The sequence below is a fragment of the Dermacentor variabilis genome, chromosome 10, assembly GCF_050947875.1.
Source record: "Dermacentor variabilis isolate Ectoservices chromosome 10, ASM5094787v1, whole genome shotgun sequence".
NCBI classification, from domain to species: Eukaryota; Metazoa; Arthropoda; class Arachnida; order Ixodida; family Ixodidae; genus Dermacentor; species Dermacentor variabilis.
Genome location: NC_134577.1, coordinates 50670240 through 50683019, shown reverse-complemented (window position 1 = coordinate 50683019; position 12780 = coordinate 50670240). Strand labels below are relative to the sequence as shown.

Below are 12780 nucleotides of genomic sequence, written 5' to 3'. Positions count from 1 at the left end.
GCACAAAGAATACTCCTTTCTCCTATTCAGCAAACTCCTTGCAGCTGTAATCTATGGGTCTTACTCATATGCTGAATGGCATAACTCTAATTTGGCAGGTGAAGCTATAACACCCCAATGCGTGCACATGAAAAAGCTGTAGTTGCATGTAGTTCACATTAAGAAACACTAGGGCAGATGATGCCTCTGTGCTTGAACAGATTGTTGAATTATTTTTTAACCATAGAAAAAAAAGTGATGTGGTGTGAAATGTGAGCATCAGCAGAGCTAAGCAGGCCAAAGCATTGGTCTGAAAGCTTATTTGACACGGAAGTTGTTTGTAAAGGCAAAAATTACGTACTTAATTTCATATGTGTCTTTGTCACTCTGGGCTACATGTGTGTTACCAGGCGTCTCCTCCCATATGTTGATACAGCAGTAGCAGAGAGCAGTACTACCTCTGAGATTGGGTGGTGTGACGGGCCAATCTCGGAGACCGTGCCGAGGCCAAAACTTGGCACGATAAGGGGCGCAGTGGTGTATGCATCGCTCCATGTTGGCTGCACAGCAGTTCTGTGTTGAGCACAGTAGGAATAACATGAGAAAGGGATGGTCAAGAAGGTGTTGCAGGAGCTGAATTCGATTACTGCTAACTGGTAACACTACTGGTGGAAGAGGAACATTCAAAACCTTCGTAATTGAAAAAATTTGTGAGAAAATATGGATTTGTACATGTCAGACAGATTCCAAGCCTGTTTTTTAAAGGGTGGTGCTATTTCTTGCAGTGATGTCTGTCGTTCAAGTTGGAGTAAAACTTGAGGAAGTCAGTTTAGATGCTGCTGCTGTATGGGAAGGAAGATAAAATGAATTAATGTATTTACAGGGCAAATATTGCAAATGGTTAGCAATGCAGGAAGGCACACTTTGCAATCGTGGACCACAAATAATAAATCCGAGCCAGTTGATCAAACAGCTTCTCAAACAGAAGCTACTGTTCTCTTAATGCATCAGCACAGTACTCCCAGGCATTTGCCTGAAGATATTCGATTCGAGTTGATTCGCCTCGTATCTGCAATAGTGATTTTGTGTCTACAGCATTCAGCTGATGAGCACGAGGTCATGGGTTCAATTCCCTGCCACGGTGGCCATATTCCAATCATTGGGGAATACAAGAAATTCTCGTGTGCTTATATTTAGGTGCACATTGAAGAGCTTCACCTGATCAAAATTAATCCGGAGGCCCCCTCCCTGCTCCGATATGGTGTCTCCTGTAGCCAGTATGTTGCCTTGGAGTGTTAAACTCCACACTCTCGTCTGAGCTAATTTAATTCACTTAGACACTGTTGCCATTCGTCTGAAATTGCCCCACTCTTTTCGTATCTGCTTTTGCTAGGTTTCACTCTTCGACTTGAAGTCATCCCAGTACATCTTGATACACAAGGGTGAAATCAAGGACATCGCATTCCATCAGCGCGATGCACTTGTGCTCTCAGCCTCCAACGACAAGACGGTCAAGCTTACTACCATGATAAACGACACGATTGTTCAGACGTAAGTACTATAAACAATAGTTCAACAAGTTCACTGATTGGAAAAGTTGGTTATTCTTTTTCTTCAAACTTTAATTCCACAAAAGACAGGTTCATAAGAAGACAGATGATATGATCAACAAAGGTTGAAGAAGGGATGTTTGCTGCTGAAGCAAACATTTATACGCAGGAACTTGTCTTCTTCGGGGCAACAACTGACACCCCTGCCAGATAGGCCAGCTCAGTGTTGCCTTGAGCAGATGCACTTCCCTGCTAATATTATTGGTGGCAGGCTGCCACCTGGAAAGGTTTAGGGACATTCGCTGTAGAGCGCATGCGGCAGTAAGTGCACCACTCAAGCTCGCTTCCTGGTGTCGGAAGTGTATAGCCCCGATATTGGTGGAAATGTAGTTTTGTGTTCATATTTTATGATGTTCACGCACATGCATGTACTAGTGACCTATTGCCCAGGCATCAACTGTTGGTAGGCACTGAAATAAATAATATGCAATGAGTGATAAAAAAAATTTAAAAAGAATTGAGCAACCGATTCATCAGATAGTGAAGCTTAAGTGAGTTCTATGGATATCTATTTGCTGGCTGTTCTTAGTAACGATACATCACTGATGCCCTGTAAATAGTCAAAACCACTTAAAGCGATACTGGTTCTAACAATACAGTGCGGTACACTTATAACGATACCACATATTACAATATATTTGTTATATATAGAAGTCGACTTAAAGGAGTACTGACAAAAAAATTTCGAAGTCTAGTTATTGTGTTAGATTGATTTATGTGGGCACACACATATCGTCTGCAAAATATCAGCGGTCAGTATAGCTTAGAACATATTTAAAGTTAATATTAAAGTATGTGCGCGCAGCCAACCGCAAAACGTAGCACCTCGTGACATTGACATCAAGGAAGGATTCTAAAAATCCGAGAAAACCCTACGTCACGAGTTTGTGCTGCCGTCGGGATGGGCCCGGCAAGCAAGTTTCTCGCCGCTCTGATAGTCCCGGTGTCTTTTTCTTTTTTTCTTCCCGGGTTGTGACACTGACCTCATTCGCCGCTGGCGGCGGCACAAAAATCGGGTAAAATTTGTTTTAACACAATATAACTCGTAAAGTGGCCTCAAAAGTGCGTGTGTTATAAAATGTTGTGCGAAATAGTAAGTCATTGGCTTGATTTTGACTCGCAAGAGGTCAGTGCAGCCACCACAGCAATCGTCTACACGAAGTGACTTGCCTGGCTAATGTGTTTTCTCATCGCTAGGAATGGCATTGGGGAAACTAATTGTAGTGTCACTTATGAGCGACATAAATGTGCAGACGTTGATTGTTTTGGCGAATATAGGTTTTATTACGTGATGCTGACTGGATCGCAAGGGCCGTCGGCCTCGTATCTGATGGCCAGCGAACTGGTCCTATACCGTCTCCCAGCGATCGCCAGCTCACTTGGCTTGCTTGTTCGTTACCGTAAGTGTCAATAAACTGCAGAAGTGGTCCAAGTTCGTGCTCGCCACTGGACGCTTAGAATGAACTCCATTGAAAAGCAGCCAGATTTGCTCATTTCATTTCGAGCATGCCTGGCATAAACAAAACCCGCCAAGCTTAGAGCAGTCCGATGATCTCCCACCAAGACTACGTACACCCAAGTCTGATGCTGTGCCGCCCTTTACCCCACCTTGTGTCCTACACCGGAATATGCTTCGTTTACCAAGTGCCCTTGACGAATGGTTCATACTACTAGTAGCGGTGCATACGTATACAGTGCAGCCCACTTATAATGATACCACATATAACGATATGTCAATTATAACGATGAGTTGACTTCAGAGTATCAACTTATGCATTAGGGCTTTGAGAGAAAAACACATATATAACGATATGTTATTCATCACATATTGGATATAACGACCAAAATTCTGCCTTTTGGGCAGCGTTTTCCATGCAGAATAATCAAGAAATTTGCTTTGCTAAGTTCCCCTTAACCTAGACAGGATGAAAAGTTTGCCAACGTGAGTTCGTATCTGCCGCCACAACTGTGCAGCGCGTCCCACCAGCACGCCGATTGCAAAAGCCACAGAGAACATTGCAAGTTGGCACCGCGTGCCACAAGATAGCGCCAGCTGCTTCTTGTCCACTTTGCCAACGAGTATCCAGAGAAAAAAAGAAAAAGAAAAGAAGAAAAAAAAAGAGAGCGAGAAGCAAACCGTGCTTGCACACCCTTTCTCCTCGCAATCACGGATATGCGCCGCGGAAGCAGTGGTAGGTGCCCCGACAAAGCGCAAAGCTGTGTCGCTTGAGACGAAGCTGCAAATTTTGCAAGACTCAAAGTGCCAGCTCACGCAGTCAAGGATATCGACGATTCTAAAAACTGCGAGTGCTACGATCATGAAGACTAGAACCAGTGACCATACCGACGAATAGAAATGGCGGGCTTTGTGCGCTGGTTGAAACCCTTATATATGAAACCAACATGGTGGCAGCCACTGACATTACTGAACTCTCGGAGCACATCGCTGCTGGCGATAAAATGGGTGGTGCTTCGATGGAGGAGTTTCTGAGTGCAGACAGCGCTGCCTCGTTCTGCGAAGAATCTCAGACGGGGTGATCGTCGTTGTGACAGACAGTGGCGCTGTGCGACGAAGGCGACGAGATTGATAGTGGCCTGTCTTTGACACAGACCCCGATGTTCACGCAAAGTGTACTGTCGTCAATAGGGTCGCTCATTGATTTCATGTGCGCTAAATTATAGCCACCAATGTTTGTGCAACCACTGGATGCGATGCACACCGCGCTTGATAACCTGAAACTTCCGCTAAAGCAAGTGCAGATTTCTGATTATTTCAGCACACCTAACGCTTGACATGCTGTTTAGAGGTATAAATAAATGTTTCATTTTTCACAGCCTTCTTTCTACAATGTAAATTTTTTTGTCGTAGGTGGCAAATTTGGTTTCGGAGCTACTAAGGTATGTTCGGCTTTTTTTTTTTTACGGCAGTCTCGATATAGCACTGATCGGTTATAATGACTGGATTTTTTTTTCTTGATATCGTTATAAGTGGACTGCACTGTGTTGATAGCTGTCGCTAGCTGTACTTTCCAAGTCGCTGCTTTGTAGTGGGTCCAATCCAAAGTGGTTGGCCACGTCTAATACGGTGGTGACTGCCGTCTGCAGGAAATAGTCGCCGCTGGATGACAAAAAGAGGGCAATGATGATGTCGAGGACTTCGGAAAGTACATGCAGGTGTAACAGACGAACTAGCAACATGAAACTCGTGCCCTGGCGTGCGCACATCACAGTTTTGTGAGATCATGTGCCCAGCTGTGTTTACATTCCTTCTTTGGCCCATCTTGTTGCTCTCTGAAACCGAAACTTGTACTGGTCACTACAAACAAGACTAAATAATTACCTGTCACGCTCTGAAGCCAGCGATGTTTTGTGCCGTGTTTACTTGGTTATTAGCTACTTATTGCAGCAGAAAAAACAAGATAGGACATTTTTGTGTCAGTACTCCTTTAAAGGGTCGCTGAAACTGCTCGGACAAATTTTGTAGATGCGTAGCGTGCAGCTACACTAAAACATTCGCACCACAATTGTGTGAAGCATCTCATATTAAAAGAGCTGCAGGTGATTACGAGTTACCCTCCTCCATAGCCCTGCTCTTCCCCTCAACTCGTTCACAGAGGGATCGGGGTTAAGCTCCACCTTTACTGGCTCCGTGTCATTATGGGAGATCATGTCCTCCACTTCTGGTGTTCGTGAAGCCGGCGTGCAAAGCCTCACCAACCTCTTCGCCAGCCACTTGGCAGTTGATTCCAAGCTAGAGCTATCGAAGCAGCATGCATTGCAAGCATTCTTTCGCAACGCTGTTTGTGTCTGTTATTACGATACCCACAGACGAGCTGGGCATTTTGACAGATGGATGGAGGCGTAAACTAAAGCCCCTCCATACTACTATTGCTGTGATGAAGGAGCTTTAGTGTAGATATACATGAGTTACCTGATTGGTCTGCACAGTCCAGCAACCTGTTGGCGCAGAGCTTAACCAGCCAAACAAAGCTGATATTGCTTTAACAAAGTGCAAAACATTTTGAACATCCCGTGAAATGCCCAAGCCCAGTCCACTTGCGCTTCCTTTTACCCAAATACCGGACAAGTGAAACACCAGTGTGGTATATAGTAATCCTATGGCATGAAGTAACGACCACAAACGCAAAGATGCTGGTGCAGATCGTATACAACAACCAGCGTTTCAGCCACTCTGCTCGCATGCTTACCTTGCAGAGGGACACAGTATTTCAGCTTGGCTTGTTGCTGATCGCTACGTTTGCAGCTCACAACGCAAGGGCGAACCATGGTGCTAGCGAAAAGACAGCTTGAGACCAAAACAGACTGCGCAGCTCACGTCAACACGGAGCACATTGTAACACAAGCAGGCGACACTTGATGTGTGCCAGAAGTGCTTGAGTGTAGTGATAAATTTGACCTTGTGCATTCTCTTTCCGTTACTTACTTCTTTATAGAAACAAATTAACTAGTGTTGTAGCTATTGCGAACATTTGTTCACCATAACGCTGGAAAAATTATCGATGATGCACCCTAGGCACCCAATAGGATAGCTCGCCCTACTGGCGTCATATGGGCACCTCGCGGCACTTGGTCAGGGGTGGCTAAAAACTCGGGGGAGTGGCGTTTTGCGATCGGTCGCAATGTACATTTTTGAAACCTTATAATAAATCACACACTTTACGCAGAGCGCATGATCAGAAGGGCCAACCCTAACAACTCAATGCGTTTGTATAAGATTGTCAAAATCGTTTCAGGGTCCCTTACAAACTTATGCATTAAGGCTATGATAAAAAAAAAACATATACAGTTAAACCTCGATATAATGAACTTCAATATAACAAAATTCTTAATATAATGAAGTATTTAACTTTTTATAACTTCTTGTCCATAGAACAGCGTGTATTTTAAACTTCATTATACCGAAGTGCGTTAATACTCGGTTTCAATATAAGAAAATTTCTCTGCTGCCGCAAAGGAATACAGATCCAATGAATAAAGACTTTTGCAGACGCAGATGATCAAATGGTTGCGGCCACTTACAAACTCTTCTCCCAAATTGCGTGCGCCACCTGACTGAGAGCAACCGCCAAAGCGGAGCAACATCATGTTTTGTATAAAGTCCAAGTGCAATAAGATCCTATCGCGCCCCATGCACTGCTTGCTTCAAGTGAAAGTGTGCAAAGGCGAGCCGAGAAGGATGCTGGCTTGATGTGCACAGTCTTCCTGCACAAGCAAAAGGAAAGGGGGGAGGGGAACAAGCTCGCAGTAATGCGATTAAGCGCACGCGAAGGCTGAGGGGAGTGGAGGGCAGGTTGGTGTGCGTCTCCTTTTCTAGTGTGACCATAGCATGGCCGTCACCATGGCTGAGAGCATCCACAGCCCGCTTGCCTTTTTGTAGAGGTAATCTGCTGCCTGTGCAAAGACTGGGTGACCTGAGATGGTGTGGCATGATGCGCTGTCTTCCTGTGCGTTTAGTTCTGGAGGTTGCTTAATCTCAAGTTCTGTAGGTGTACTGAAGTGAAAGGCAGACGAAGCTTTTGGTCCCTGCTGGCCGCGCTTTTCACGATAGCGTCATCCTACTGCGGGCTATACTATCAGCCGTCGGGTCGAAGTTGACATGAAAGCTTGGCTGGCTTCTCTTTTTACGAGTGATGTGAACACATTGTCGGTACAGGTTTAAACTGTATCCTTCGTCGCCGGCTTTCAAATTCAACATGTTTTTTCTCATTCAAACTTGCTTTTTATAGTTATTTCATTTCATTTCATTTTTATTTCCTTAAAGACCCCCTGCAGGGGGTTTTACATAAGGGGTGGGGTTAACGTGAGAAAGTAAAACATTTTTTTTTTTCATCATGACAGGTGGGATGAAACTTTTTCTAGGAAGGTTGATGGACAGGTAATGGCTGCAATTTCATGGGGAAGGTCGTTCCAGTCGCTTGCTGTTTGGAGGAAGAATGACTTGGAAAATGTAGTCGTACGGGCACGTTGGCGTGAGACTTTCAGCGGATGACCAATTCGGCAAGATGTGCGCAGGTGTATGGCTGCTGTTTGAGCTGGGAATAATAAAATTTGCGAAATAGGCACAGGCTAGAAATACGGCGACGGAGAGAAAGACTGCATAATTGGGACTGTAGCTTGAGAGATGAAACACTAATATAGGATGAGTATGAGCGGTGAATGAAACGGGCGGCTCCGTTTTGCACAGCTTCTAATGAGTCAATGAGGTAAGCTTGCTGTGGATTCCAGATGGTGGATGCATACTCAAGTTTTGGTCTGATTAATGATTTGTAAGCAAATAGCTTTACATTTTGAGGGGCGTCGTGAAGATGACGTTTAAGAAAGCCTAGTTTTTTATTCGCAGATGATATTAGCTTTGTTACGAACTCGTGCCATGATAAGTCATTGCTGATAGTGATACCGAGGTAAGTATAGGACGGAACGAGTTCGACAGGAGAATCGGAAATCTTGTAAGCAAATAAATGCGGGTTGTGACGACGATGAAAAGACATGAGTTTCTACTTATTGGGATTAAGCTTCATCAACCAGTGATTGCACCATGATTGAATGCGGTTAAGATTGTCCAGGAGGGATTCATGATCAGCGGTATTAGTAATTGGGGCATAAATAACGCAATCGTCGACAAACAGACGGACATGACATGATAAATTTTGTGGTAGATCATTAATATAAATTAAGAATAGGAGGGGGCCAAGGACAGTTCCCTGAGGAACGCCCGATGTTACTGGTAGACGGTTAGAGGAGTAGTTGTTAATAGTAACGGACTGTGAATGATGTGTGAGGAATTCTTTTAACCATGCAATAATTTCTCGATGCAAGTTTAGCCTGGAAAGTATTAAGAGTAGACGTTGATGAGGTACCTTATCGAATGCTTTGGCAAAGTCTAAAAAGATAGCGTCAGTTTGTAAGTTAGCATCAAGGTTGGAATGAAGATCGTGAAGAAAGATGGCAAGCTGTGTCTCACATGATAAGCCTTTTCTAAATCCATGTTGGGATGGAGTGAAAAAATTTATAGAGTCTAGATGCTGCATTATCTGGGAGTAGATGACGTGTTCCATTAGGATTAGGAAAATGTTGCCGCCCTTTTCATGTAATAAAATTCATCGGCGACTGCACTTATTTGCATAAAATATTGATATAACATTAAACAATATACATATAATGATATAACATGTGTAACATATAAACAATATAACACGTAAACAAAGATTTTGACATAACAATGCAAATTTCCAGTTTACCAACTTCGTTATATCGAGGTGTAATTCTATAACAATATGTTATGGCCGTATGTCAGACACAACGATCAAAATTTTGGCTTTTCTACGGCATTTTCCATGCAGATTGACATTTGTGTCGCGAAGTTCTCTTTAACGAACGATGTCAAGACATGACGAAAAGTTTGCGTACGTGAGTTCATATCGACCGCCATTACCACGCAGTGCCGACCACCCGTGCACTGATTGTGAAAGCCACGGAGAGCATCGCAAGTCGATGCAGCACATCGCGAGATGGCACCAACTGCTTCGTGTCTGTGCTATGAATTGTCCGCGATTGTGCTCCCTATGCGTCCAGAGAGAGAGAGGGAAAAATGTTAAAAGCAAAGCAGCGTGGCAGTACTTGCCTGACTTTATGGTCACACCACTCTTGGTCTTTCGGCACGCGATTTGAGAGATGTGTTCATAAGCAGCGGCTTCTAACTCAACCATTTTACCATCTGCTTCTGCAGAAGTTTCCATCTATTATCTCTCTCTGTATTCCTTCACGGCGACAGTGAAATTTCATTACATTGAAATCAAGTGTAAACAAACTTTGTTATATTGAGGTTCCAACTACATGGCGCCCTATGGACAAGAAGTTGTAAAAGGTTAAATACTCTGTTATATCGAGATTTACATTAAGTTCATTACATCGAGGTTTAACTGTATCTCCCGAGACCTGAAGACAGTTCAGAGGGACATAATCACTTTTCAATTCAGTTCTTGTTACTGACTGGTATGTTACAAGCAAGAAAACCTGTCTTTTATTTTAACACCAAACTCGGGTGGAGGACGCAGCATCTCCATGTACGGAGACAAAGTGAGCCTCTCCTCATGTTTGTTATGGTGAAAACTGATTACAGTGTATAGATAACAATGCAACTTTGTCTAATGGGCTGATAATGGTCTAACGTTGATTCTACGTCCTAAGTATTTATGTCATCTCATGGTAATTAAAACTCGCATATGGGTGCTGTTTGCTGTCTATGATGACACAAGAGTCTACATCGAACTAGTGTCAATTTTCTCAAAAAAGCGACTACAAAAATGTGAACAAACCACTTCCGTACAGTTGCGCATTCACCTGACTACATATCCAGGATGAATATTTTATGCAACTGCCTCTTGCTCATCCTTTCTGTAGTTGGACTTGTAACACCTCCAGTATGACGGCCACAAACTTTGTTGAGCTCCCTGAAACAAACCCGGAAATTTGAAATCCTTGGAATGAGAAAGACTGCTTTATTACATCCCACGCCTTTTTATCATGTCAGGGACACGGCGACACCTTTGTGTTTCAGTTACCACCAGCCTGTGGAAGCCTGGAGCTGCGCGTGGGACAAGGACGACAGCAACTGCTTTTACGTGGGCCTTCGAAACGGCGCGGTGCTGAAGTACGACATACGCGTGACATCCGAGCCTGTCTGCAAGCTGCCCTCCACCAATCGATATGAGCCTGTGGTGGCCATGCAGCACATTCCCAAGGGGCCATCATGTGCTGAAGACAGGTGACATAGCTGTCACATTCTTCATGTTTGTTGGTTGCGTTCATGGTTGTTGGTTGCGAGAGGCCAGCTTCTGTAGCAGCTGTAAGGTATAGCTGTTCACAGAAGTTTTTTAGGCTCAGGTTCACCTGTACTGTTCGCAGAAGTTTTCAGGCAACAGCATTAAAAACTTTTGAGCATCTCTACCTAATTTGTTTAATGCAACAGAAAGCACATACAATGGCAAGCAGGAACTTTGGAGACTAGGGGTGTCGTGAAAGATATTGTTCTTTCTGCCATATTAGACATGCAGCCTGATATTGAATGCACGTGTGCCACTTAGACCATAACAGCGCAGTGTGGTCCAAAAGCCCAATGCAACAAAATTTCACATTCACAAAAGGAAAAATTGACATCCACCCGTATCTACCAACACGAAGCTACAAAGGAAACCTGTGTGGGCTTTCTTTGTAGCTTCATGCTATGTACAGGTGGATGTCAATTTTTACTTTCATGAACCTTCCTCCACCTTGCGGAATTCTGCAGAACTGACTTGCCAAATTTCTCATTGGCTAAATAGGTAACACATGAGTAGTGTGTACTACTGAAGCACTCTTGGAAATGCTGCAAGGCTGGTAATTGTCAAAATTTGTGATTAGCAGCCTTTAATAGCACCTAAGCAGATGACGTGTGCACCTGATGGTTAGCAGATAGGACATTTGTCCCAGCACATCGGCTTCGTCATTTTTCAGCGCGTCATGGGCAGCGGCCAATCTCAGAGATCATGTAAAGGAGCTGCACTGTATCTAGGGAACTAGGCTCTCCATGCTGCCCAAGATTTCGTTTCAGTTCGCCTTTAAAGAAATACGATAAACTTCTGTTAATACGACTCTGGCTAATTCAATTTTTCAGTTAATCAATCCCGACTGAAGGTCCTGGCCAGCACCCACACTTTTCTGTGGGCTCAAACATTTTTCTCAACGCTAAAATTGGTTTTCGCCGTATAATTTGAACTTGGCTCATCAGCATGCACATGGATGACTGCACTCGCGACTCTACTGGTGACTACAGTAGTGGCAGTATCTGTCTTGACAATGCTTAGGGTACAGTGAATGCAGCAAACACACGTCATCTCCTGTCAAAAGCACCTATTTTTGGCCTGGCCCAGAGATTTTAAAGTAAGAATGGTAACTTAGTATGAATTAAAACAGTATTTACCTGATTCTAATGCGTGCATTTTTTTCCCAAAGAAGATTTGTCCTGAAATAGCTTCTGCGATGTAATACGATACTAAACAACAACCAAATGTGTAGTATTTGCAACGGTCTACTGTTAGAGCCAGCTTAGCAAGCGTCTTGCTCTTTCCAATACAGGATAGTAACCATGGATGGCGAGAGAGTAAGTTCTCAACAATGCACAACATTTTTTTAGGGGTTCTTGGCATGGCATGACTTGGCTTGGCTTGGTGCACAGCCGCAGGGAGAAAAGATGCGCGCCGTGCACATCATGGTGGAAGGAAATGCTTTAAAGTGAAGCTTTCATTGCTTACCTCCCTGCGATTTAACGTGTAGCCGCGGTGGAGGCCGACATTGCCATCATCGTCGGCTGTCTTGTCGAATGACGCTGTCACTATCGGACATACAGTCGCTTTCGCGATGTTTTTTGCGACTCGGCACTGGACATGTCACTGTATACAACTGACAGCATTCCTGGTGTTGTGCCAAGCTTGCCATTTTTGCATAGTGCCAAGAATGCCTTTGGCCGTGACATATGTGGTGCCGAGTCACATGAAATCTCGCAAAGGTGACAGTATTCCCAAAGGTGAACATTGCTCCTGAATAAAACTTACTTTGCTCTGCACAGTATGCTGCTATGGCTGATGACCTATCGTTACGGGATGTGTCCGTCGCTGAAATCCACTGTGCATTTCTTATTGTGATGCTCTGGTTTGTCTTGCTGGCTCATGAAAGCCTCGCTTACACCAATTCTTACAGGGCATGGGATCTACATGATTTTCTTGTTTTGTGTTCGGTCTTCAGCAGAGGGTACAAAAGTGGTCTGTCCATGCAAAAAAGCCAACTTGCAGAGCCATTTGCCACCATGTGGATTCGGCCTATCAGGGTGTGGGCATGATTATTGCTAGACGCAGCTTTGTTTTGCTTTGTTTTGTTTGTATTGCTTTGTATTCTTGGTGCAGCTTCAAAATCTTCATAAATTCCTCTGCATAAGGGATAATTCTATATAACCACTTTTCATGTTTCCTTTTCTGAGTGTTCTATATTCACCTGTGCTTGTTTTTAAAAGTGGTCTCTTCCTTTTCTGCTTTCCCCCTCCTTATTGGCCTGGCAGCCTCCTTTTATTTATTTTGTTTATTTCCCTATCATTTACTTTCGCTTCAAAGTCCTTTGAGCTGTAATTCCACCTGAAATG

General features: G+C 43.9%; 1 protein-coding gene across 1 annotated transcript in view; it reads left to right on the top strand.

Moving 5' to 3' along the window:
• The window catches only part of LOC142560524 (E3 ubiquitin-protein ligase rfwd3.S-like), a 59240-nt gene that overhangs the window by 23386 nt on the left and 23074 nt on the right, over window positions 1–12780 (top strand). Inside the window, exons 9-10 of the mRNA XM_075672693.1 lie at window positions 1373–1530; window positions 10168–10374. Of these exons, the coding sequence (XP_075528808.1) occupies window positions 1373–1530; window positions 10168–10374 (365 nt within the window). The remainder of the gene's footprint in view (window positions 1–1372; window positions 1531–10167; window positions 10375–12780) is intronic.